General features: G+C 38.1%; 1 protein-coding gene across 7 annotated transcripts in view; it reads right to left on the bottom strand.

The window, feature by feature from the left end:
• Positions 1-26476, bottom strand: part of RGS7 (regulator of G protein signaling 7) — a 266477-nt gene that overhangs the window by 28053 nt on the left and 211948 nt on the right. For 6 of the 7 annotated variants that reach the window (XM_068418768.1, XM_068418846.1, XM_068418925.1 and 3 more), the window contains 7 exons: positions 17942-18016; positions 16745-16843; positions 15944-16005; positions 14295-14405; positions 13685-13810; positions 3434-3620; positions 42-131 (listed from right to left, as the gene is read on the bottom strand). In XM_068418768.1, the coding sequence (XP_068274869.1) occupies positions 42-131; positions 3434-3620; positions 13685-13810; positions 14295-14405; positions 15944-16005; positions 16745-16843; positions 17942-18016 (750 nt within the window). The remainder of the gene's footprint in view (positions 1-41; positions 132-3433; positions 3621-13684; positions 13811-14294; positions 14406-15943; positions 16006-16744; positions 16844-17941; positions 18017-26476) is intronic. The other variant, XM_068419056.1, reaches the window with a different exon arrangement.

Raw genomic sequence — 26476 nt, 5'->3', positions numbered from 1 at the left:
GCTTTGCACAGTGGCAAGACAAAGGCAAGATGGACCAATACCTTTTTCTTGGCCTGTAGCAGCTCCTGGTAGGCACTGGATCGTATAAAACGAGGATAAGAATCGCTTTTCATCAGTTTATAAATGTGCTCCTGAAAGGAAAAGAAGGAGCTGTTACTCCCATAAAAGAAGACATAAGTAAAATGGGAGGCAGTCGTATATGTTTTAGTTGTGGAACGTATACCAGCTGGCGTTATTTTGGATAGGAAGTCTCATGGGGTAGTAGGTCGCAGTTCTGAAGCTGAGGCTGAGTTGCTCTCTACTCTTAAAGCAGAAATCCCGCCTATTTGTTATGTATAAAGAACACAACACACCTTTCTTTAATTTATAGTCCCTATTTCCAATACGGGATTCTTTTTCTAAGAATTTACAACTGAGTCCTAGCTTAAGGCCCAGCTTCAAACCTCCCTTACATTAGTCATTTTAGCTAAGTGACTGAATCAGGACTTGTGGATCCTTCCTCATCATATTTTCTGAATTAGTTTCTGGAGATGCTTTTCTGACTTCATAGGCTAGAAAAAGGTACTAGGTTTCTAATTCAGCACTACAAATAAGTGCTTAAGTCAGGGAGGATATTCCCCAGCTACTCTTGAAAACATCCTTTGACAGATGTTTATTCTGCTATCCAGCTGACAATATAAAAAGAAAAATACATATGGAAATTGAAAAACAGTTCCAGGTTAATCTAATTTCCGAGATATTTATTCTTCAAAGGCATATGAAAATTTGCAAACCCTTATCCAGAAAAAAAATTACACAGGCAGTTTATAGAGCTTTTCTTTTTGGACCATTCGCATTTCTGTAAAATATGAAAACCTAAAAATCTATCATGTAGGACACTTTATAATTCTGGTTCTAGTTACAATGTTAGGAAAGGGATTTGTAGAAAAAGAAATCACAATAGAAAGTACTCTCACAAAAAATATTTTTTAAAAAATCCACTGAATTGTGTTAGCTATTTTTAATTTTTACTCAAACCCTACCTTTTACTATAGGAAACTTGTAGTACAGCAATCAGGAAATAAACTGTAAAGTAAATACTGTTTGTCAGCTTCATACTGCATAAAATTAGTGACTAAAAAAAGAAAACCACCTTGCTTGAAAATTATGGCAAGGTAAAATAATATCTGATTTTTAATTTTGTTGTATTAGAAACTCAAGAGAATGATTCTAAGTGCCTTTCATTGTATTTCTTGCACTAAGCAGAGAAATTCTGGTGTATATTCAGAACTTAGGCTGGTTCATTCGGGGAGTTTTTATTCCACTCAGTTTCTGTGAAAGAAGCCAGTGCAGCCAACAGAGAGCAGAAAGGACTCCGCTCCTGTTGTACATATCAATGGTGATGGGCATTAAAATGTTATTTCTGTGCAAATACCAACCCTGTAAAAGCAAGAATAAATTAGGCTGTATTAGTATTGTTAATATACACATTAGTCAGGAATTAAGGCTGGATGTTTTTTAGCACAATTGGTCTATTTTTACTTATGTATCACTCTCATTTGACATGGAGTTCTGTGGTGCCATCTTTCTAGTCTAGAAATGCTTTTCAAAACATTTTTAACCACAACTAAATGACCTGCTGACTGCTAGAATGACTTGTAAGTGGTCTTCTTCCCAACTGGCAGGCCATAAAGAGCCTGTTGCAGAGGCAGGGCCCTAATATTGATAAAACCCCGTCACTTCAGGTGGGGCACTCTGTAAAGGTCCTAAAGCTTCAAGTCAGAACAGGGCAGGTACAGTATGCCCCCTTTTCCCAGAGAAATGGAGGCTTCCAGTTTCAAGCTGTGTGCTGAACTGGGTCAAATAAGCAGAGGTCTGACAGGTGGAAAAGTCCTGCTTGCACGAAGACTGAATACTCCACGTCTTTCATAAATGAAGGGAAAAGAAGAGAAGTAAAATGGTGTTGAAATTTTACACCTATTTAAACAAAAATGGATACTGGCAAGGAATTTAATTGTCCTTTACTGACTCAACTGCAAAGACATATTTTTTAAAAATCTTTAATCTTGCTAGATTGTTCATTTGTGCAATGTGTGTCTTTGCTATACACTGTCTTCCTAAATCTCCAGGGGGTCAGCAGACATAAGCAAAAACTATGTGTTTGGCTTAATGCAGAGTACTTCAAAACAGCAGGTATGATATAGTGTCTAACAAAAACTTTATTGTTGCATCATAGATTGCTATTCTCATAACAGCAAAATGAAAAGGTGGTAGAATTATCCCCCCTGCTCCGCCCTGTTTAGGGCAGAAGCACTTTCCCAAAAAGTAGAAAGCCCTGATTCAATTCCCTTCTCTCCTCTGTGGGACTTGCAGCAGCATCTCCTGACTCCCAAGATGATGACCTAATAATCAAATTGTAGGAAATTCTGCAGGGATGTGATCTCAATCTCTCCTTTTGACACCATTCCACTTTGCATTAATAATTAAATTTTCATCATTGGGCTGCTGATGGAAAAGGGAGGATGGTACCGGTTCTACTACTTTTACTGTGAATCCAATTCTTTCATATTGCTTTTCTCAAAAGTCTGCAAAGATGAAATATTAAGTTATAAGTCACATGAAGTGTGGCATTTAATACAGAAGTACTTGTTTTTCCTTCTGAAGAAAAACGATGTTTGTATTTTACCGTTTTGTTTTTTTAAACTTTTACTTCCAATCTCAAAAATGTAAGTATTTTCACACATCTAGCTCTGGTCAAAGTATCCTTTGATGGTGGTATTCAAATTGTGACTAAATCTGACACCCAAAAGTCAAATACAACATTTACAGACTATTCTTTACTGCTGTAATACTGATTATTGAGGAGGAGATCTTTAGGATCTTTGCCCAATGTTCTGTAGATAGCAGTTTAATAAGATATAGAATATATACCATCTGTGAAATATGATACTTCTGCACAAGCTGTTACAAAATGTTATTTCTCACATGGGTCATATTCTTTTCATGATAGGAACCTATGCCTCCTATAAATGATAACACTACTTTTGGACATGCATTGAGAGAAGAGACACTGAGCCTGTATTAAGGGAAGTCTTTCTGAGACAGATCTTGAGAATTAGAAATCAATGTGGCAGGGGGGAAGCTTTTCTCTTGATGTAACTTACTAAGAAAAGTAAGAAAGAGGAACATGAAAATGTAATTTTCACTGCACTATATGCTTTGCTCTATTTGAAGCCCACTTGAAGACTCTATGCGAGGTACAGAAGTTTCATGAAGAGCTTTAGTAATTCATAGGCCTCATGAAAGAAAGAATGTTACCCATTTGCATTGCCAAAATGGCATTTTAGGAAACAGAGCATTACCATTTAATTCCCAAATATACCCTACTTTTGTATATAGATTTCAGTAGCCAATATTCTATTTCAAATGTCCCTAAACAGGATTGCAAACTGACCTGAGCATCTTCAAACGTGTATCTTCCAGGGTCCTTTACATTCTGCGTAGTTTTGTCATAACTTTTTGAATCTAGATTGATAGCGCTGGGTGCACCTGGAGCAAGAAATTCTTGCCAGATTTCTTGGACGCGAGCAGGAACTTCACGGATAGGCCTCTTCTTCAGGTCTTCTACTGCTAACCAGAACCTGTGCCACAATATAGCATCTTGACTTCCAATTCAGTATAACCATTAATGAAGTGCTCACACTCTTCTTTGCTCTCAAAAAAAAATGAAGCAACTGAAGTTTTCATCTAAAACATGCTAAAATAAGAAAAATCTGTGATTTTATGTCGTGATCAGCATTCTGGTATACTGTCTCAGGCAATCAATCCACCTTAAGAAGCAATTATTACAAGCCTCTTCATGAGACGGGCTGGAAATCTTTCATTACTTATGTATGGGTAACTTGCTTATGGGAAGGTTTCCATTTAACTGGAATTCAACCAAGATTTCACTTCACCTGAACCACAAGGCTTATACCGCTTATAAACCTATTGCTTTTTGACATTCCTTCAAAAGCTAATAAGAATTTACATTCTTGCTATCTACATGAATCTCTCTGAGTCCGGCTACACTATAAACTGTGTAACTGTAATTTTATTACTATTACTCCACAAATCATGTATAAACTGGAAAAGCATTTGTTTTGACCACTATAATTTAATTTCTTTCTTCAGCATTGCATTTCTATGCATATATTTACTAAAATGCTGAATGGAAATGCCCATTCTCTCTTCTTTTCTGCTGCTGAGCAAACCAACATGAGGCAGCCACATTCAGTGCAGCCCAGTTCATTGTATCCTTCTCACTCAGTCTGGAGCAGGATCACTAAAAAGGTCTTGAGCTCTTTGTGATCACAGCTAGCTAGCTATAAGCTTGGATAATCACTTTTCATTTGCTATTATGATTGTTTTTCATTATTTCTTCTATGGGTGTTCAGACTCTCACTGCACAAAATAATTCTAAATTCAACTATGCTTAGACATGGTACAGATTGCTTAGTTCCCCCTCCCCTGCCCCAAGACCTCAACTAAAGTTTGACTTTGTTAAATATGCAATACATACCATCGCAGCTTTTCATTATTGTTTTGACACAGCTGGTCCTATGAAACAGATAAGCTGAACCTTGAAGTGGGTTAACTGAAATAAGTCAGATTTTACAAGACTGACAAATAATTTGGGTGCACCTTTAAAATGTGGTTCCACCCTGCTTACACTGTGAGATCAAACTGAGCTCTCTTAGCTTAGTTAAACAGGGAAGGGATAGCGAAGAAGAACGGTGGAACTGTACTCAGACCCCTCAAGAAAGCAAAATGATACCACCCTCAAACCAAATTCTAATACAGTTATTGCAACAACTCTTAAGAGAGGATAGTAAAGTACAGCAAAAAGGAAACCTTACAGTAGTCCTCCTATAAGACATTCTTCACTTGAGATGATTTACCTTCCAGGAAACAAGTAGTCCTTCATAGTCCTGTTTTGAAACTCCTTTGTAGCACAGATGGAAGGAGCCCATACTCACCGCTCACAAGCCATTATGGTCAGCTTCACTCATACTGAGATGATTATTTTAGGTATTTCTACACCCTTCAATTTCCATAGTATCTAAGCATAAACTTTCTGTCTATTGATCCCTTAAGATTCTCGAAGAGACACAGAAGTAATATTGTCCCAGTTTTGCAAATAAATTAATAATGTAATAATGTATAGTGGTTTCTCCAAGGTCACAAAGGGAGTCTATGCCAACAGAACGTCAGTTTCAAAAATTTTGGGTAGCATCACTTACGTCTATGAACTGCAATGTGAATTGAACATAGATCTGCACAGAGCCTGGGGATGTACCCTGACAATCTGATGGCAATGCAGTAAGAATACAGGCCTCATAACTCAAGTTTAAAAACTGCACTACACAGCTCACAAACTCTAATTCAGTTCACTCTGTCAAATTTGGGCAACCTACTTTGGTTTCCTTAAGCTGCTTCCGATATTTGCATTTAAAAGTGTATATCCTGCAGTGCTAACCCTTTTAAATGCATCTTCTGGGACTGACTGATTACTCATGTGTATCAAAGTCAGGTAAAGAATAAAGAAATGAAAGGGAAGGATATTCTTTGTAAACACACATTTTCCATCACCCTGCAGACATCCTGAGGATCTAGCTCAAAGCTGTCACATTCTTGTTTGTTCCATTATATCACTGCCAATACTTCTGGAAGTCACCACAAACATGCCTCAGGATGCTATTTTCTTTTGCAAGTAAACTGTTTCCATATAGTAGGTTATACTCAATCATGGGGAAATAGATGGGAAATAAATTTAACTTCTTTGAGGAAACATCCAGATTCCAGCACAGAATAGGCAGGTTGTATAAACACATCCTTACAAGCTGAACACCAGCTCTTTGATAGATTAATTTTATTTTACCCTTCTAACATTAGCATTCAAATACCCTACTGAAAATGTGAGGCTCTATATATAGAAACCTCTGTAAAAGTGGGAAGAAAAGGATGATTTCTGTGGTGTGTTATGTCTAGGCTGCTTACTTTACAGACAACACACATTTTAACATTTTAATCTACTTACTCATCTTTCAAGAAAAAATGCCTGCCCTCCTCCCACAGAGAGTTAAAGTTAAATATGCAAAGTTAGGAAATACCAAAAATAAGGTTGCCACCACTTGCATTTTCAAAAATAACTTTTCTGAATATCCCATGGCAACCAATAACACAGATGGATTTGAAATGGGAGTTTGCAAAACCTCAGCACAGGGCCTCAAATCCAAAGAGCTCTCTGTCTCCTTTTAGAGCTCTCTGCCTCATGAGCTGTGACCAGAGCAAATCTGGAAGACTACTGTAGCAAACAGCACACAATGTGCAACAGTAAATAAGTGCAAGGGCAGGAGAGGGGAGGAACACAACTGCATTTTCTGCACAATGATATACACAGAGTTAGCGCTACTCAGTGGAAGAAACTAGAGCTCAGTCTCTCTGCCCTTGGATGAAATTCTGTATCTCCTGTTGGTGGAGGTTTGCTTTTGCCATGGAGGCCTTCTCTAGAAGATGCTCAGTACATTTTGAACAGAGACCTGAGTAGCTGGGTGTAAACCTCGCTGCTGTCTTCTGTCGCAGCATTTGGGCTGCCACACTATGGGTCACACACCAGAGGTATAGCTAAGTGAGAGTGTATAGCATATGATAGTTATATATCCAGCCACATGACATGGTAAGACACATGTTGCAAGACATCTGGGGATTATGTTCTCCAGCTGGATTACTTTCAAAGTGAGGGTGGCCTTGTCAGATAAATAGCACAGCTGCAACATGGTTTCTGTCCCATTAACTGACCTAAATGTCAGAGGCAGCCATCAGCAGATCCCAGATCAAGCTAATCAGTTAAATTTAGCTCGTAGGATCACAGAGAGAAAGGCTGCAGTGATTCTTCACAGAATGTGTAAGGTTTAGGCAGAGTGTGGAGACAGTGTAGTGGAACTACGTGGGCTTTGTACCCAGTGCATGTTACAGGTCAGAGGACAGACCTTTCAGCATTTTCAGCAAAAGCAAAAAAAAAATCTTAACAAACTCCATGGAGAAAATCGCCTAACATTCTTCCAGGGGCAGGAAAGACGGCTCTCTGATTCCTAGAGCCCACCTTCTTGCAAAGTACAACTTCAAGCTTTAAGACATAGTAGTGCTGAAGGTCTTCAAGAAAATGACAGAGAAAACCATTAAATCTTGCAATTAGTTCATTCTCATCTAATCTGCAGAAACGGCAACATTGCTGGGACTTGGAGTTTAAGCTCGAGTATGAATGAGAAATAAAACACAGCCAATTTCAGCCTTGAGCATTAAATGATGATAAAGTTATTAGCACCCAAAACAGGGTCTCATAATCAACAGTGTGAAGGACGAACATTACCAGTGCCCATATTGTGTGGGAAAGTGTCATTACCAACACTTCTGTTCAGACTTGCAGGACAGATATCAAGGACAGTTAATCAATCTTCATACTTTGTAACATGCAGAACTCTCTCCTCCACCATCAGTGAAGACAGAAATGTCTTGCATTTAAAGTAATCAAGAGTGGTGATCAGTAATAAAGAGCAAAAAAGTGAAACAGGCTGGATTAAAAAGGTAACTTAACCTCTTGCACCATTCTCTCTCTTCTCTAGTAAAAGCACTGTTAGGGTGTTATTAAAAGAATAAACAGAACCACTGAAGTAAGTTAAACATAAAATTAAGCACTACAACTGAAACAGTTTGTAGGAAACACTGCAAATTTTTTGTAGTGTGTACATGGGGTTTTATTTATTTTTTTCTACGGGACATAATTGAAGCCTCTATCTCCAGTACAGAACATTTCTACAACAACTTAAATGGATGAGTCCAAAATAAACACCTCACAAAATCTCAGCTTGCAGGCGGATAGTCAGAGAAAATTTATTGAGAGAAAACATCTAAATGTAGCTAACTCCTCAGTCTCTCTTATTTTTCTGGACAACCAGAACCCAAAGCCCCTTTTCCCTATTTATTCGCACATTATGGAAGCTAATAAATGAGGATCAAAGGAAGGGGAAAGGGGTCCAGATGTCCTGTCACCACTCTCCCTTCACTAACCTAGGAGGCTTTTGCAGTCTTAGCACTGCCTTGGAGATCACACCTACTGCAATACTGCATAATGACTTGGACAGGCTTTCAGATTGGCAGGCCTGAAACCATTTAGGTCTTTACAGGCTGCAGTTCCTACAAAACAATGACTTGGGAGCAAACATACAGGCAGCATATGAATATTAACTTTCCAAAGAATTCTGCAGCACTACAGACAAAGGAAGGATATGGAGAGGAATGCGGATTTTCTACAGAGATGAAAGAAATTATGTCTCCAGGTGCCACATTGCAGAAAGATTCATTTTGCTATCTCACTCTTTTTGAAAAGTCCTTTTTCAGTGCTTGGACAGCCTTGTGACCAAGCTCAGTAGTATTGGATCATGCTCAAACTTAAGTCTTGTGAATTTTAAACAAAATGGTCACCATTTTTGTAATAGGCAGTGAGAATTGGATAGATCTATTATCCAAATCATATGTTACTTCAACTTACTTGTTCTGTGTAACAAGCAGGATGCAAAGTGATCGCTCCAAAAAATCGGCATGGTAACAACAGATTACAAGTCATAGCCTGCGTTAGGTGAACACAGAATCCAACCTAGGTGTTAACAAACTGAAATCACGTTGCAATGAAGATACTGCACTGACAAAACTGCTTAGACAGTTTTATTCCTTTGCTATGCTTTACAGCACCCCTTTAGAGAGTGACATACTATTAATCCCAATTTACAGGCAAAGAAAAAAAGCACAGAGATACAGAGTAAGAAGGTGAAACCTGGTTCCATTCCTAATCATTGCACAGTTCTTAGTTTTAACTCATGGCTCAAGTTTCTTCATCCCTGATCTCTTTCTTAAGACAGGATCTATATCCACTAAGAAGGAGATTCTCAGCCAGCTTAGACACTCTCAGTCCAAGTTAATGAAACAGCAACACTGGGACTTTTAGCTACATAAGATAATCACACTTGAATAGAAAGGGTGTATCTGGTAAACTTATCATTTCACATTTTTGGCATTTCTTTCACCAAAGCAAAGTGTAAGACTTGTAATCAACTAATACTGAATCTCTCTGTAGTGTCTGCAGTCCTCTGCTGTATCCTGTGTACTCTGCTTGGTAGCTTGAATTCAGGGTCCCAGCTGTCTATCCCGCTGTAGGTTTGATGGTGCTTGTTGTAAATTTTATCATAATTAGATATGTAAAAGGACAAGAGCCAGCTACTGACTTGAGTTCACTTTGTTGCAGTGGGAAGATGTGGATGGAAATAAACATTTTTCTCAAGGTGGCTGTCAAATCCAAAAAAAACACCCCAACAAACCAAACTGCCACAGTGGGGTTAACAGGTGGGCAAAGAAATTGGTGGTCTTTTAAATTCAAGGTTTATTCAGCAGTAAGGCTTGAAACCATCAAGCTTTTCATTTCTGTTACCAAGATCTATAACATTTTGACTCCCATAAACAACAAGCTTTACAAATTCATGCTTTCCAACCTGTCTTTACTGTATGAGCCTAATGGTGGATTGATTTCCCCATAGTTTGAGAATTCATAAACATAATTCTGATCTTGTGAGACAGTTTTGCTTCAGTAAATCATCACAGAAAGCACCTTTTCAGTGCAAGTTTGATCCCCTGCCTGATCCTTCCCAGGGACAGCCTTTAAGCTCCTGTTCACCATTGCTCAGATATTATATTTTATAATGCCAATATAAGAATCTAGAGAGAGAGACAGAAGAGTAGATAGCATGTCAAGGAATCAGCCCTGAACAAATTTCTCTAGGGAATTTTTCTGGATCAGTCACTTGCAGTTTGCCTGTGGTTAGTGTTGTAAATAGGATTAGAAGAAAGAGCTAGGAATTATGCGGGTAACAGTCTAGTTGGCAGAGAGACAAATTAATCACAGAAAAGCATAGAAACTGCAGCACACATTGGGCTGGATAGGTTCATGTCTGAACAGCTGCTCTGCGTATGGAATTACCAGGATGCTCTTTAAATAAAAAAATTACCTTTCCTTTTCTTGGTATTATTCTGACATTAAAAACTTCGTTTTACCACTTGGATTTTTTAATAAAAGAAAATCTGTATCTGTCACTAATGAAGTTATCAACATACCCATACAGATCAGGCCATACTTCCATAGGGGTGACGACAAACAAATCAGTTGGAAATTATCATAAGGTCTAGAGTATCTAATATACATTTGTGATGCAAAATTCAATGTTTGAATATGAACGTGGTCAACAACTTAGAGAAGGCCATCTCCAGTTATTCTGCTGACAAGTGTAAATTAATGACAAGGAGGTCTGTGCAATTACTCTGCACTTATGAATCAACACCACAAAATGTTAAATGCCTCTTGTAAGATGCTACATAAATGTAACTCTAGTATGAACGGCTATGCTGCACCACATTCGAGTGAGAACTGGCATAGAAAAAAAGTAGTTTAGGATTTTTCTGAATTCTAGAATGTGTACAAATAGGATTTTATACTCCTTATGCTATTGGTGAATGGGAAGTGATACAGATGACATCTGACAAGAAGGTGAAATAAAGAGAAAAATATGTTGTACATGCCTTTGTACTGTGTACAGTTTGACTATCATAGAATCATAGAACGTTAGGGGTTGGAAGAGACCTCTGGAGATCATCGAGTCCAACCCCCCTGCCAGAGCAGGACCAATCTAGGGCAGGTTACACAGGAACGCATCCATACAAGTCTTGAAAGTCTCCAGAGAAGGAGACTCCACAACCTCTCTGGGGAGCTTGTTCCAGTGCTCTGTAACCCTTACGGTAAAGAAGTTCTTCCTCATGTTGAGGTTGAACTTCCTGTGCTCTAGCTTGCATCCATTGCCCCTTGTCCTATCGCAGGGCACAAGTGAAAAAAAGTTGCACCTTTCCTCTTGACACCCAGCACTCATATGTTTATACACATTAATCAGATCCCCTCTCAGTCTTCTCTTCTCCAGACTAAAAAGCCCCAGGTCTCTCAACCTTTCCTCATCAGGCAGGTGTTCCAGTCCCTTAATCATCCTCATAGCCCTCCATTGGACTCTCTTCAGTAGATCTCTGTCCCTCTTGAACTGGGGAGGCCAGAACTGAATGCAATACTTCAGGTGAGGTCTCACCAGGGTAGAGTAGAGGCAGAGGAGGACCTCCCTCAATCTGCTGGACACACTCTTCTTAATGCACCCCAGGATCCCACTGGCCTTCTTGGCCACAAGGGCACATTGCTGTCCCATGGATAACTTGTCCACCAGGACTCTAAGGTCCTTCTCCACAGAGCTGCTCTCTAGCAGATCACCTCCTAACCTGTACTGGTGCATTTTATTACTCCTTCCCAGGTGCAGGACTCTGTACTTATTCTTGTTGAACCTCATTAGGTTCCTCTTTGCCCAGCTCTCCAGTCTGTCCAAATCACGCTGAATGGCTGCACAGCCTTCAGGTGTATCGGCCAAACCTCCCAGCTTTGTATCATCAGCAAACTTGCTGAGAAGACACTCTGTCCCTTCATCAAGGTCGTTGATGAAGATGTTGAACAGGACTGGACCCAGCACTGATCCTTGGGGGACTCCACTAGTTACAGGTCTCCAGCCAGACTTGGCACCATTGATTACCACCCTTTGGGCTCTATTGTGTAGCCAGTTCTTAATCCATCTCACTGTCTGTTCTTCTAACTCACACTTCCTGAGTTTGCTCACGAGGTTGTCATGGGAAACTGTGTCAAACGCCTTGCTAAGGTCAAGGTAGACTACATCCACTGGTCTCCCTGCATCTACCCATTCAGTCACGACATCATAGAATGCTATCAGGTTAGTCAAGCATGATTTCCCCTTGGTAAATCCATGCTGACTACTCCTGATAACCTTCTTCTCTTCCATATGCTTAGAGATGACCTCCAGAATGAGCCGCTCCATCATTTTTCCGGGGATGGAGGTGAGGCTGACTGGTCTGTAGTTTGCTGGATCTTTCTTCTTGACTTTTTTGAAGACTGGAGTGACATTGGCTTTCCTCCAGTCCTCAGGCACCTCTCCTGTTTGCCATGATCTTGTGAAAATGATGGAGAGAGGTAGAGCAACAACATCAGTCAGTTCTCTCAACACTCTTGGGTGCATCTCATCAGGGCCCATGGACTTGTGTGTACTCAATTTCCGTAACTGATCACTAACCCAGTCTTCAGTGACAAGTGGAGAGTCTTCCCTCCTCCAAGCTTCCTCTCCTACATCCAGGGTCTGGAGATCACAAGGTCTGGTCTTAGGATTAAAGACCGAAGCAAAGAAGGTATTCAGCAACTCTGCCTTCTCTGCATCCTCGGTTATCAGGGCTGCCGCCTCAATCAGCAGAGGGCCCACACTTTCCCTGTTCTTCCTTTTGCTGCTGATATATTTGAAGAAGACGTTTTTGTTCTCTTTTACTTCCTTTGCCAATTTTAGTTCTAAGGGGGCTTTGGCCTTTCTTGTTGCCTTCCTACACATCCTGACAACTTCCCTATAGTTCTCCCAAGTGACAAGACCCTTCTTCCACGAACTGTAAATTTCTTTCTTCCGCGAGATTTCCTTCAGAAGCTCCTTGCTCATCCATGCAGGTCTCATAGCATGTGTACCCGATTTTTTACTCAAGGGAATGCACTTATCTTGGGCTTGGAGGAAGTGGTATTTAAAAATTGACCAACTTTCTTGGGCTCCTTTGCCCTCTAGAGTCTTAGCCCATGGGATTCCTGCAAGTAGATCTTTGAAGAGTACAAAGTTGGCCCTGCAGAAGTCCAGGGTTGTAATCCTACTTATTACCCTACTTCTACCTTGTAAAATAATAAACTCCACCATGTTAATAGATAAGTTATAGACTTATCTATAGAAAGACTGTTATTAAACCCTCTAAAATAATTCTTACTGAAATATGGCATCCTTAGAACAGCAACAACAAAACATGCTATTAGCCAATGGATGGACTATCATTTTTTAAAATCAGATAACTGTTCTCCCTCACTTAAAAGTAATTCTGTATATATACTTTTTAAAAAAAAATTATTTAAGTTTCATACACTAGCAGCAACTTTCTATTTAGCAATTAGTGAGGAATTTGAGAGCTAGCTGTCACATTACTTCTGTTGTGTCAGATCCACAAGTACTAGAATCTTGGCAGAGATTTTCAAAGGACCAATGATCGCCAGAAACCTGACCAACAGTGAAAGTCTGTGAATTTTACTTTCAAATCCCTTATTTATTTTTTAACAAATTCTCTTTTTTAGTTTTATTGTTCTCATAACATTGGACTTAGTAAAAGATACTGAACAGGCTTTGAATGGGTCAATGTTTTAAACCTGTTTAATAAAATGAGCTGAGAGAAAAGCTCTTACATGGGTAGTTTGACCAAAAGTTGGACATGAATGGGAAAATATGTTTCATGTGAGTCTCTGCTAACTATATCAATCTTTTCCCCAGCCTGAATATGGGAGCAGGCAGCAATCTGCATGAATGGATTCTGAAAGGTAAGACATAGGAAGATTTTTGAAGGGGTCAAAAAATGAAAAGAAAGGTATCAGACCAAAAAAAAAAAAAAAAAAAAGACACTCAACATATCTTATAAGCTATTAAAAAGTAAAGTCCCTCTCATTTACCTTAAATTTTCTGAACTGAATTCTGACTCCAGGAATTTGAGAAACTGCTCTCTTCCCACAGGGTCTTTCAAAGCTTCATCCATGCCAAACCCCCATCGTTTCACCCTCTGCTGTCCTGGCTCTTTGCTACAGAAGTAAAACCAACAGAACTTACAATCAGCAATGCTTCAGTATTCTAATACTCTGTGTTCATAATTTAGACTAAAACCTAAAGTTCAACCACAGATTTCTCACCTTCCAGATTGCTTATATCTGTGCAATGTTCAGAGATGAGCAACCAGTCTGTTAGTACTTACACAGGATGAGGTAATACACATGCTTTTACACAGAAGAACAAGGACTTCCAACTAGGAAATGTTATCAGCTTTTGAAAGGTGTCTTTTTTCCCCACACTGGAACCCTGGGAACTGGTTACTGTAACTTTTTACACAGATTTATTAGTCCATAGCTCTTCCCATCTTACGGAACTGTAAAGCTGGAGAGACCAAAAGGACACTGCATTGCCCTTCTGCCTCAGTATTTTCCTGCAATACCTCTGTCTGAAATCTTCATGTTTCAAGAAAAGCCTGTTATACCCCCTTACCCCAAAAGAAGAAATAAAATTATATACCTTGCCTCCAGTTCCCAGAAAGTGGTGTCATCTGATATCCAAGGGTTTGAGGGATCAGGGGGTACAAGAAAAGGATCATATTCCACATACTGCTCTGTATAAGCTAACAGACTAGGAAAACAAAAGCATCAAACATTGTCATGTCAGGAGGTGAGGAAATCTGATCAGATTATCCCAGTTAACAAGTTACCTTGCATCAGCTGGGTACTGAGCCATAGCAACCGGGTGTGCACACACTCAGAAGTCAACTACAAGCTCAGGCTAAATAGGTTTGCTCAAGACTTTTAAAAGTGGGCTCCTGAAGAAGGAGGGGTGGCTCAGGTCTTATCAAGAGCTGAAATAAAATAAACTACAAACTTCCCTAATACTTTCACATAGCTCCTTTTAGGGCTCCTTTAGGCACTAATAAATTAAATCAAGCAACCTCTTCCATGCACATTCGCTTTCATAAAGGAACATGTTTTATACCCCCATGGTTTTAATTATCAGTTCCTTTAAAATCTATTCTAAAACACTGCACGCTATTCAGGTCATATTTATTGGCCCTGCAGCTGCTGGGACTCCTTTTTTCCTCTTTTAAATATGGTTAATATTCTCATTATTTCCTAATCAAAAGGCACTACTCCCAAGTTTATTGCTTTCCAGAAAAACCCAGTCTTTTTTTCCAAATTCTTTGGTATTCATGAATTGGTCTGACTCAGTTGAACACACTAAAAACTTTGCTTGTATTCTGGTAATTTATATCTCCCATGCCCTTACTCCCACTTTCCATGTTTCCTTCTGCCTCATAATTATTGAAAAGCTATTGACAAGTGAGGACAAATATTCTTTCTTTTCATTCCTCTTTATTTTATATTTAGCCTGGATTCCATTTTTACTGTTCAGAAGACACAAATTCTTAACCTGTTCTCTTTATAAATATATATTTATGTGTTTGTATGTGTATGCATACATACACATATATAAGTAGACACACATGCACAAGCTTATGTGAGAGGATGAAAAACCATTTATATTTGGCTTAATTTCCTTTACTAAGTCTTATGCAGCTTAATTTTCTGCAATTTTCACTATCTCTGCATTTGATGTGTAAGAGCATTCCTTTTCTCCACCTCTTCTCTACCTAAGCTGTAGTAAGTCTTTTTGAGGGGCTTTTTTGTTTTATTTGCTTTCTAGCCCCTTCCTGACAAATTTTGGTCTTATTTGGAGAAAGATTCCTACTAGTGTTACATCCTCTGACCCGAAGTAAGCTCAGACTCATTCCATTCAAGCAGCGAGCTCCCCACCCAGCCAGCTCTGCTGATCAGTTCCCTTGCTTTGTCAGTGACTGCCCTTTCAAAATATCAAAACAGTAACCCCAGACCTATTTCCATTTAGCCTCCCTGCCAATGCAAGGTGAAACTTGTGACCGCTTGGTCAGAGGCTCTTTCAGTGACTCTTGGGTTTATCAGAAGTGTATCACGAAATATCCGGGCCATCTTTTATCAATAGAAGAACTGCATACCTTCCACTTAAAGTAAACTCTCATCAGTTATTTCTATGACGCCTGAGCTCCCTTGACTCTCTTTCTTTGAAGCTATTTCATACTGACATTTTCCCAATAGTTATCAGTCTAACTGAAAAAACAGATGATGTGACAATACACTTACCTCTCTGCAACTTTTGACATTTTTAATCTATGTCTGTCTAATTGCATTTGCCAGTGCTTAATCTGCAAGAAAGGAAGGCAAAGAGTGTTATGAGTAATACATTGCTTGACTCTATTTCCATAACTTTTTTATTAGGGCTGTAATTTAACCTTAATTTATCCTAGGGCACAGAAGAGAAATACATCTGAGTTAAAACAATATTTCACCAGTGTAGTTCTAAAAGAAATGGAATTTTCCATCAAAGAGAAAAGATCATACAGAGACAAAAAAAGGACCCAATATAACATTTTCCCTAAAGGTTCATCAAGAGAAATCCAATTAGCCTTTTTTTTTAGATTTTTGAAGAGAACTACTAATTCTTCAGACATTTACCTTCTCCCAGTTCTAACACCTCAGGAAAGATTAATGAAGCATGAACAGTAGATAAATGTGTGAACCCATACGTGCATACATGGAGAGGTAAGTATACCCCCAAACCTCGAATCAGTGTTGAAAGGAAGAGTGAGCTGTCTACTGCTAAAGGGGCTAATGGGCTTAGCTATGCAAAGAACCCACTAACTGGACTGCTGCTAACTGCCTTTAACTGTTTAATGCAAGATACAAAAACCATCAGGCTGCGTCTCATTAGTTTTAAGAGAAGTTACATACCTAAATCCATATATCCTGAAACAAGGAAAAGGTTTACTAAACATTTGCTAGATCTATTCTGAACATACTTCCCAGTTATGATAACTTTTGGTTTAATACCTACTTTCCTAAAAAGTTCACTTAAAGGTACATATTTGTAGTTATTTTTCAAACCTCTTGGTGTAGCTCATCTTCTGTGGGTGGCTTAGTCTCTGGTACTGGTGTGTGGGTAGGGCTGTGACTTCGAATGTCGTTTTGTAAGCCATAGACAGACTACATAAAAAATATGGAATAATGATAGTTGCTTTCAGACAATGCTTTCTACATATACGAATAGTAACTGTGATGTTTTAGTACAGTGTGCTCAAGAATTTAGCCAAGATCATCTTTTTCTAAAGAAACTGCAAACAAGCCACACACTCAGATAAAATTGTGCTTCTATACCATGGTGTAAAATAAAGACTCCCAAAACCCCACAATTTCATAATGCCATAGAGCACAGAATCTACTTTTATTATGTCTTGATATTAACAGCATAGTAAACATGGGGGATGACACTGAAAGGCAGCTATTACAGTACGTGGACATGACCAGTAGGAAAAGAAGAAACAGTATCCTGAAAGGTAGACTATCACAATGGATTATTTGGTTGACTCCCAAATTTGCAGTTACTGCTTGGTAAATTATGCTTATCTGGACCTTTCACTACCATAAATAAGCTAAGATAAAACTTTCTCTAAATCCACTTTCCTTTTTAAAAAACATTTTTCCATGAGTTGACATGAAAATATACCTCAAAGGCAGTAATTTAAAGTTGGAGTCAATCTGCATTATTATGATACAAAGCATTTGAAAGAAAGTGTTTTTCCAATCCATCTATACAGCCCTAGAGAACTTACACTGTTCATGTCTGGATCCTAATTTAGATGAAGCAAATTTTCTCCACAATTTCTGGTCATCCATTTCAGGCATAATTGTAAACTAGAGACACCTTTTTTATTATGACCAGCACAAGAAGAACTGCTGTTATAGTTTACACTACATTTTAAATTTGTTTTTCCTTAATTACTGACAGAAACATTTTAACATGTTTTATTCAATCTACTAAACAACATGAATAAAGCATGCAAAAATGAATTTTATTTTCATATTTTCTGTGCATTTTTCCAAAGCCTTTCTTATGTGATAGCATTTACTTAGTATTAGCAAATTTATTAATACTAATTCATTTAAGAGCTTATGAAATAATAACATACATTCATGTATTTGTTCTTTGCAGCCATAAGAAAAAAAAAACGTTTTAAGAAACTGCGGATCTTCATGCTATAAATTACCTCCACCTCCTGCTTTTGATATAATAAGAGTACTTACCTTTCTTGTTTTATGTGGATTTCTCATTCTTGAAGATTTTTTTATATCCACTTCAGTAGTGTTTACACATCCAGGCTATTAAAAGAAAAAGAAAGGAAAGGACAGGGATAAAATCTGTGAAGGAACTCCATACTGTTTTCATTGAGATACTCCTCTTCAGTTTGTAAGGCTAAGAAAATAAATAACTAGAGGCATATAATAACTTGATGTCCTTCTGCAATAGTCCCTAAAACCTAAATAACATAGAGTCTAAGGAAGCATCTCAAGTACCATGTTGTCTGGCTTATTGTAAGAGAGATTCTTTTGCTATTCTTCCTTGTTTGCTGGACCCTATGATGGGTTTTAGGAAAAGTTTTACTGTATATCTTTATGCTGAAAGTACTGAAAGCAATGTACAGAGGAGCAGAAAATATCCAAATGCCTATTATAAGACATACTTGCAGCACAGACAGGTACTAATTCAAATTAAATTGCTATTGGCAGTATTTGGGAATTTTGGAGTGAGACACTGAAGACCACATGCTTAGAGCTCATGACATCATGAATTTGAAATAAAATAAATTCTCAAGATAACAGAAACAAATCACATGTTTCTGCTTTGGTTTTGCCAAGGAAGCCATACAATGTGCATTCTAGCTATCCCTCTAAGCAGCACAGTTGACCTAATGAGACAAAATAAATAGAATTGTGCATTACCCACCTCAGCTGTGAGCCCCAGGCTCCCTTCAGGAGCATCTGGTTTCGGGTCACTTTTTTAAAGATGACCTTTTTTTAAAAAAGATTTTTAAAATGTGCCAAAATTGTGTTGTTTTTTTTTTTTCTTCAGAAGAGAAAAGAAAAACAAAAAACATGTTTCAGCAGCCTAACCAGAAGACTGGCAGTCTGAACAGAATGACTCTCCACACATCTGATTCGGCCTTCAAAGATTGATTCTCACAGCTCTGTAGCATCCCAAAGGACACAAGTCCTCTAGTTTATCTTAATTCATCTTCCTTTGACACTTCCCTTTAAGTACGAACTCTGTACAGAAATCTGTTCTTTCCCATTGCTGGAAACAACTAATAATAAGTGTTATGCTCTCAGGTGAGTTTTACCTATTGATTTTAGAGGGATTACATTTGCCACTGAGAGTGGGAAGTACAATATCTGCTCTCTAGCAGGAGCAGATTTTTAGTGAAAGTAGGTTGGGTTTTTTTTAATGGAGTAGCTAGATGTAGAATTTACTTGCCAGACAACTAAGCTGGACTTATTATCACACTAATGATACAAGCTTTGTCTTCTTATCATAATGTAAAATGCTTGATGTGGCTGTAAATCTTCACAGTCAAAAATTTTAAACATTTCTTACACAGGCAGAGCCAAGAAACAAATATATTTCATCAAATAGGCCAATGGTGCTTTGCCTCTGAAAAATATTTTAAATAATAGACTGGGTTTTTTTAATCCAGTATGATTTTTAAATTAATAAGTTTTTATTTTAAAGTAATACATTAATGTGTGTTTGATCACATTACATTTGCAGTATAAACAGTTCCTCATCACTAAGAATAAAAATAAGCACTTAGATAATATTCTCAAGACTGCATCTGACATGCCTATTGAGCTAGATTTGGGAAGGTACACTTTGTGCTTGTGAACAAAAATGGTAGGTTTTTAACTGAGAATAACTTGAAACTCTCAAAGACAAAGACAGGTTGAAAAATACCGAATTCTGCATGATGGTCAATTTAAAGGCAGAAATCAATTTCACAGGGCAGTACACTGAGATATAAAGTTAAAAAGAAAACAATGCATCTACTTTAAGATTATGGCGGTAGCTGGCAGTGAAGAAGACATGGGCTTTTAACAGCATCTACAGCCCTTGAATGCAGCCATTTGAATAGCAGGCACACTTACGTAAGGCACAAACTGTTGTTTGTTTAGCTTTCAGTTACAGTTTGTTAAAAGCATGTCCTAAAAATGGAAAGGGAAAACAAAAAAAAAAGAAAAGGGCATAAACCTTATCTGAAGCCTCTTATTTTCAAAGATTTCAAGTCCACCAGCAGTAAATTGGTATGAAGAGATCTAGCACCTTGCCCAGGTAACATATGCCAGAGCTGCGCAGACTGATGTGAGGGACCCGACAAGAAATTCTGGGAGATTTTTAGGAATGAAACAAGGGCGAAGCTTTTGCTGGTTGGAAATAGACCCAACCCAGTACTGACCTTTCATGGCATCTAGTAGATTCTTGCTGATACCTGGATGTTTACAACCTGTCATGCTGCAGGAAAGCTGCTGTGGCAAACTTCAGCAGGGGCCCTCACCAGAGGCTGTGAGGGCAGAACCTGGACCAAGGTGTGACTGAAGGGAAGCGACAGGAGAGCAGCAGCAGGAAGGTACAGGCAGGGAAGCATCAGGAAGCTTCAATGCAAAAGGGAAGGCAACTAAGGGTGTATCACTACTCTGACAACCTGGGGTAACAACAGGAGTTTAAGACCTATATCACTACCACTATACAATACCGTTCTCATAATTTGATTTAAATTATATCACTGGAAGTACCTAATGTAATCAGGGCCACAACTCATGTTTTCTTCTCAACTGAAGAGTATTTATTAAAATGATAATTGATATCAGATGGGATTTATTGTTTCTCTGGTGCTGCCACACTTCACGTGTCAATTTTTAGGAATAAATATCAAACATCTTTTCAATTAAAACAAACACAAAATCTTGCATTATTTGAACATTTTGCTAAAATAACTCAGAGTCTTTGTGGGAAAACCTTTGCTGGACAACATTTCATTTTATTCGTATGCCTCCATTAACATAATAAGTATGTGTTTGGATACAATTACATCCAGCTGTGTTTTCTTTGTGTGTTGCTTTTTTAACTGGACTACCATAGTTCAAATCATGAGATGCCTGTCAGAGTGCTCTGCTGCAAGATTCCCATTTAGTATGTAGTATATAATTTGCATACTAATACTGTAAATAGTTTTCAAATAGATTTCCTGGAAGACTTGAAACCTCTCCTATATGTGTAAATAGAATGCTTATTTCTTTCAGGACTAATATTCTGTATGAAAACAGTTGCCCTTCCACACACACAGAGGAAAGTCTTGTGACCTTGTTGAAATTATCATGCAGCAAGATCATAACCAGCGTAGAATTTGGCCCTCATCGGTTTTTAAATAGCTGGCTGAAAAACTGTCATATATTCAAAGGAAACTTTGCTTCTTTTCATCCATCTGTTAGCATGCCCTTATCTCAAAGTACAAATGCCATTGTATTAATTTACAGCAAAGGACATGTCAGCCCAGTCATGATAAATTCACTGCTGAGACAAATGGATGCAGATAAATAATACAAAAAAACACATATAGAAGATTTTTTAATCCCTATTTCAATTATTGGATAACCACATTTGTATGAATTCCAAGCAGCACAACTTTCTATTGGTGCTGTCTAGGAGGCTTCATAATAGGATTCTGCCAAGAAACACAGTGGAGGAGGAAGCCTCCTCTGCAAGGAGAGGAGGTCCAAGAACTTACGTGCTTGGATCTGGCTACAGCCAACATTTGAAAACAACCACCTGAGAGTATGTTTAGTTAAAAAAAATGCAGCTGATATTCATAATCTTGCCCTGATAACTGTGGCAACAGTGAATTAATTAATGAAGCCCTTGTAACAGTGCTAACAGTGAATTAATTTTTTGACACCTGTAGCAACTCTTTAGAAGAATTCATTGTTTACATCAAATGGGATGCTTTTGCCATGGTACATTTCCATCTACATAGTGCAGAATACCTAATATTTATAGTCTATTTGTTGTACAAAGTTGCACACTCCAAGGACCCTTTTTATTGCCTGGCAACATAGCCAAAATCAATTGCTATCAACATTCTTTTGTGTAAAAATCTCTGCTATGATGTACTTGTAATTCTAATAAGTGTGAAATCCTCAACAGAAAGTAAATTAATGTTTACAATGACGTCAGTTTAAGTTTTGATGTTTTTTTCTTTCTTAAAGAATATGGCAATTGAACTGTGAATCTACTTAAGCCAGAATAATGAGAAGTTTTCTTGTATCTGACACAAATACACCCATGTATGTGGGAGGGAATAAGCTCATGCATTGCAATAGGCTGGGAACTGTCTGTATTGCTGCTCTGTAGAAAATGATCTGAGGGAGAAGTGGAACATGAGTCAGCAGCATGTCTTTGCAGCAATGCAGACAAACCACATACGCAGCTGCATTAACAATAGCATAGCCAGCAGGCAAAGGAAGTGGTTATTTCTTTCTACTTGGCATCATGAGGATACATCTGGAATATCAAGACTAGTTTTGGGCTCCACAAAGAACACAAGAAATATATTCAAAATAGAAAAGTCCAGTGGTGGAAGACTTTTTTCTGCTTGCAAAAGGGGAGAGTTAATTGTTGTCTTCTGCTGCCTAAAGGGGGCTTGCAGAGCTAGACCTGTTCCAGAGGTGCACCATGAAAGCACAGGAGGCAATAGTCAGAAATGGCAGTAAAGGAAATTCCAGTTAGCTATAAAGAAATATTCTTCATAATGAAGAAGTCACTTAAGAGAGGCTGTGGAATCTCCATCCTTGGTGATTTTCAAAGCTTGCTCAACCAAAGGCCTGGACAATCTTATCCAATGTAGAAGTTAGCACTGCTATGAGCAGGAGGTTGGACTAGAGGACCTCCAGAGGTCCCTCTCAGTCTTTATTTCTGTGGTACAGCCTATGATCTTCACAAACTGCAGGGAGTGAAATTCAAATAATTCACCTTACAGGACACTCCAATCAAGTATTCATGGCAGTGTGAAATTCATCACCCTGCCTTCCCCTCCCCACAACAGCAGAACGGAAAGACCAGACTGGTATTTGCTTCTTTATTGCTGTCTCTGGTCTCTGTCAGCCTGTGGTATGTACTCAACCCACACAAACCAACCTAGTGATAATTTAAAGAAATGTAATTTCACAGCCTCCTTAGCTAAAAATGCATAGGTGCTATTTAAAATAATTACCTCATTTCAATATGCACACCCATAAATTCAAGGTGCATTAAAGCAGTCAATATTTAGGCAGACTAATTCACATCCCATACACAATTTCATTGCATTTCAGTGTCAATACACTATGAAATAGATCTTTTTATTTGTTTTGCAAGCATGGGCTAACTTGGTAAGTTTAATTGCAAAATATTAAATTTCAAGATCTCCAGACTTTCAAAATTTAAACACTATAAATTTAAATCATGGACATGGATACAAATATGACAGATCTTGGCTTCCACTTGGAAAAGATAAAGTCAGACACAAACATAAAGACAAAGCAGATATTGAAAGCTGTCTTTTCCATTATGTTTAATAGCAGACTATCACAAATATAGTAAGCTTAATATTTGAAATTTCTTGAGTGTCAAATGTTAGCCTTGCCTTCTGCAACAATTTATTCTACTTCTGTCATTGTTGCCATTTCTGTCATTTTTCTAGGAAAGGAGTATTCTAACCCTCAGCAGTCACCATTCATATTGCTCACTTCTAAAGCAGGGAAAGGAAGCTAATTAGTGAATGATAAGCAGAATACCAGAGTTCATTTTTATTTGCAGTTTTAATATTCCAGTTTACTTGTGTAGCTAGCTGAACTGTGCGTAGTTAAAAATCACAGAGAGAGTAAGAGCATGAAAGATTATAAAAAAGAAATGCAAAGAAAAAAATTCCAGTGGTACTCAGAAAAAAACCAAAGGAGTTATTAGCTGGGGGAATACTGTTTGACTCTGGTTATGTGGGAAAGCTTATTTTTTCTCATAGAAAGTCTAGCATCAAAGGAGACATTAAAATCCTGTATTGAATAAGTTGTCAGTAATGACTAACACTGAGACTCTCACAGAGAAAAACACCAGCTATATTCTCCTGCAATGCACCAATTTTTCATTTTCCAGAGATGGATGTTATTGGAGTGCACAGAACCTGCTAAGGCTTATAAGGAAAGTTTGAGGTTTAGGTATAGATTATTTTGATATTTTGGGGTTTTAACTCATTTTACACACTTCAGGGTCAATGCGTAAAAAGACTTGCAGTAGAAGAGCTGCACTTTGCTGGTGCAATAGAAAGTCTCAGAGAAATATTTCAAATGCACTGAGTACAAGTGGTCAGCTCTTTTAACAGGATTTGGAAAACCAGCTGTTATCTTAAGGTCCAGTCAAAGGAGGGCTGCACATTTCCAACCCTTTACAAATTTCAGAAAACTTTTCCTGCTGGTTATCCAATAGGACCTGAAAGCTGATTAAAATGCAGCTCACTTTATAACTATTAGATCAATCAACCTCAACTAAGTGCCGAAAAAATAAGCCCAGTAGCCATAGCTGCTGGAACCTGCAAATATGTAGGAATGTGTATTGATACCACTGCTAGGGGGGATCTCACTGGCCTCTGTTAGACCACCCAAAGCAGGAAAGCCAAACCAGTGATTACAGGGACTGGGCTACAGGAACCACTTCCTTTTGGTTTGAAAAAAATACTGTTACTTACAACTGAAGCACTTAATCATGGGCTTAATTTACAATCTACTGGGTGTACCTAGTCTGAAACACTCTTATGAACTTTATTAGCCTCTCCAAAAGTCTATGGCTTAATTACAATTTCCATTTGGTTCAGCAGTTCTTTGAAAATAACTGCGAGAAATCAAGTGTGGAAGCATTGGGACTTCTCTTGACAACATCTCTAGTCAAAAGATCCCCAGTAAATTAGCAGATGTCTGAAGAAAGAGGAAAAATATTACGATGAGTTTAGTTATTAGGATACAAGTGAATGGACTTCTTTTAAAAAAAATTTTGCAGCTTATGCCTTATCTATCACAAACATAGCATAACTCAATAATTACAAACTCTAAACTAAGTTGGGTGGGTATTCCCACCTCAGGGTCTAGCTACTTAATGAATATAGTCTTTGTTCCACAGTTGAAATTGATGATACCAGGCAGTTTTTTTCTTCCTGTATATGTAGTGGCACTGTAAGTTCTACAAAAGTATCAAGAGACTATCATGTGATGGAAGGGATCAGCACCAACTTTTCTTCTCTCTTGGATTATAGTCCATTATGGCCATGGTAACTTCATATATAAATTGTAATAAATATGTAAGTTTGATGATGAATTGGTAGACAGTTTCTATCAAGTTTTCACCTCCCTCAAACTCCAGCCTAAACTTCTCTGAAATTAGCTCAGAATTTTTCTAGTTTTTCCTATGGACTCTCTCTTCAGTTAGAAATTAGCTCATCTGGGAAGTACAGCTATACCTTCCAATTAACACTTATAAATCATATTTAATGATTAGGAAGCAAATCTCAAGATTGTTCTCAAGTATAAATTCTGTAGCAGCATGTTTCAGATTTCATTCCCAGATGTGTCATAAATTTGGCAGATAATCAGGGAAAAATTATTAAAACCTGTTTGTTCTACTAAAGCATTAGATGTTTTCCCCAATTTCTTCAGCCTTTTCATTATGTATCTTAAAAGAGATGTGTTATGCTACTAAATACTATCTTTATGGGACACAAGATAGGGTAAATAATTACAATGTATGGATTCAGTGTGACACTGAAATAAGCAAATAAAACTTGGAACTGGACTTGCATGGAATAGCCTCAAATTTGGTTATATTCCTTAATATGAATCTGTTTTTAAAACATAATACATCTGACAATAGGCTGCAAATATCCCTGAATATAGTGATCTACCGTCAAGTAGTATTATGGAAAAAAACTGGTCATATGCAGCTTAACTGCTAAAACCTGTCTATATGAGCTGATAATGATGTAAAACCTGTTGGCTTTTAATTAAGTAAATATATCTTTTAATTTTTTATTCATTCACTAAACTGGTATTTCAGGCCACAGAATGTTCAATGTCAAATTTTAATGAATTTCTTCCTTCAAAGGAAGAGATTGTCTTAATTCGTAAGAATTAATAAAAGCTTTGTTAGGATTAAGTGTTCTCTTCTGTTGAAGGTTTTCATAGAGAATTATGCAGGCAGCATAGAATGAATTTAAATGCCCAATACATGTCCTCGTTCACTAATTTCATTTTGACTCATTAAAGAAGAGATAAACAATATAAAGTTCCAGACTTATTTATTAAACTGAAATGAATGAGCAATAAACCTGATGATTGTGTCATCCTCTGTATTCAGCACTGGTGAGGCAGCACCTTGAGTACTGTGTCCATTTCTGGGCCCCGCACTTCAAGAAAGATGTTGAGGTGTTGGAGCGAGTCCAGAGGAGGGCGACCAAGCTGGTGAAGGGTCTGGAGGTTATGACCTATGAGGAACGGCTGAGGGAGCTGGGGTTGTTTAGCCTGGAGAAGAGGAGGCTCAGAGGTGACCTTATTGCAGTCTACACCTACCTGAAGGGAGGTTGTAGTGGAGTGGGAGTCGGCCTCTTCCCCCGGGCAACTAGCAAGAGGACATAGCCTCAAGCTTCACCAGGGGAGGTTCAGGTTGGACATTAGGAAGCATTTCTTCTCAGAAAGGGTCATTAGGCATTGGAA

Source organism: Nyctibius grandis, chromosome 1 (assembly GCF_013368605.1).
Source record: "Nyctibius grandis isolate bNycGra1 chromosome 1, bNycGra1.pri, whole genome shotgun sequence".
In the NCBI taxonomy this organism is placed as follows: domain Eukaryota; kingdom Metazoa; phylum Chordata; class Aves; order Nyctibiiformes; family Nyctibiidae; genus Nyctibius; species Nyctibius grandis.
The sequence above is the reverse complement of the archived record's forward strand: the minus strand, read 5'-3'. Positions and strand labels throughout refer to the sequence as shown.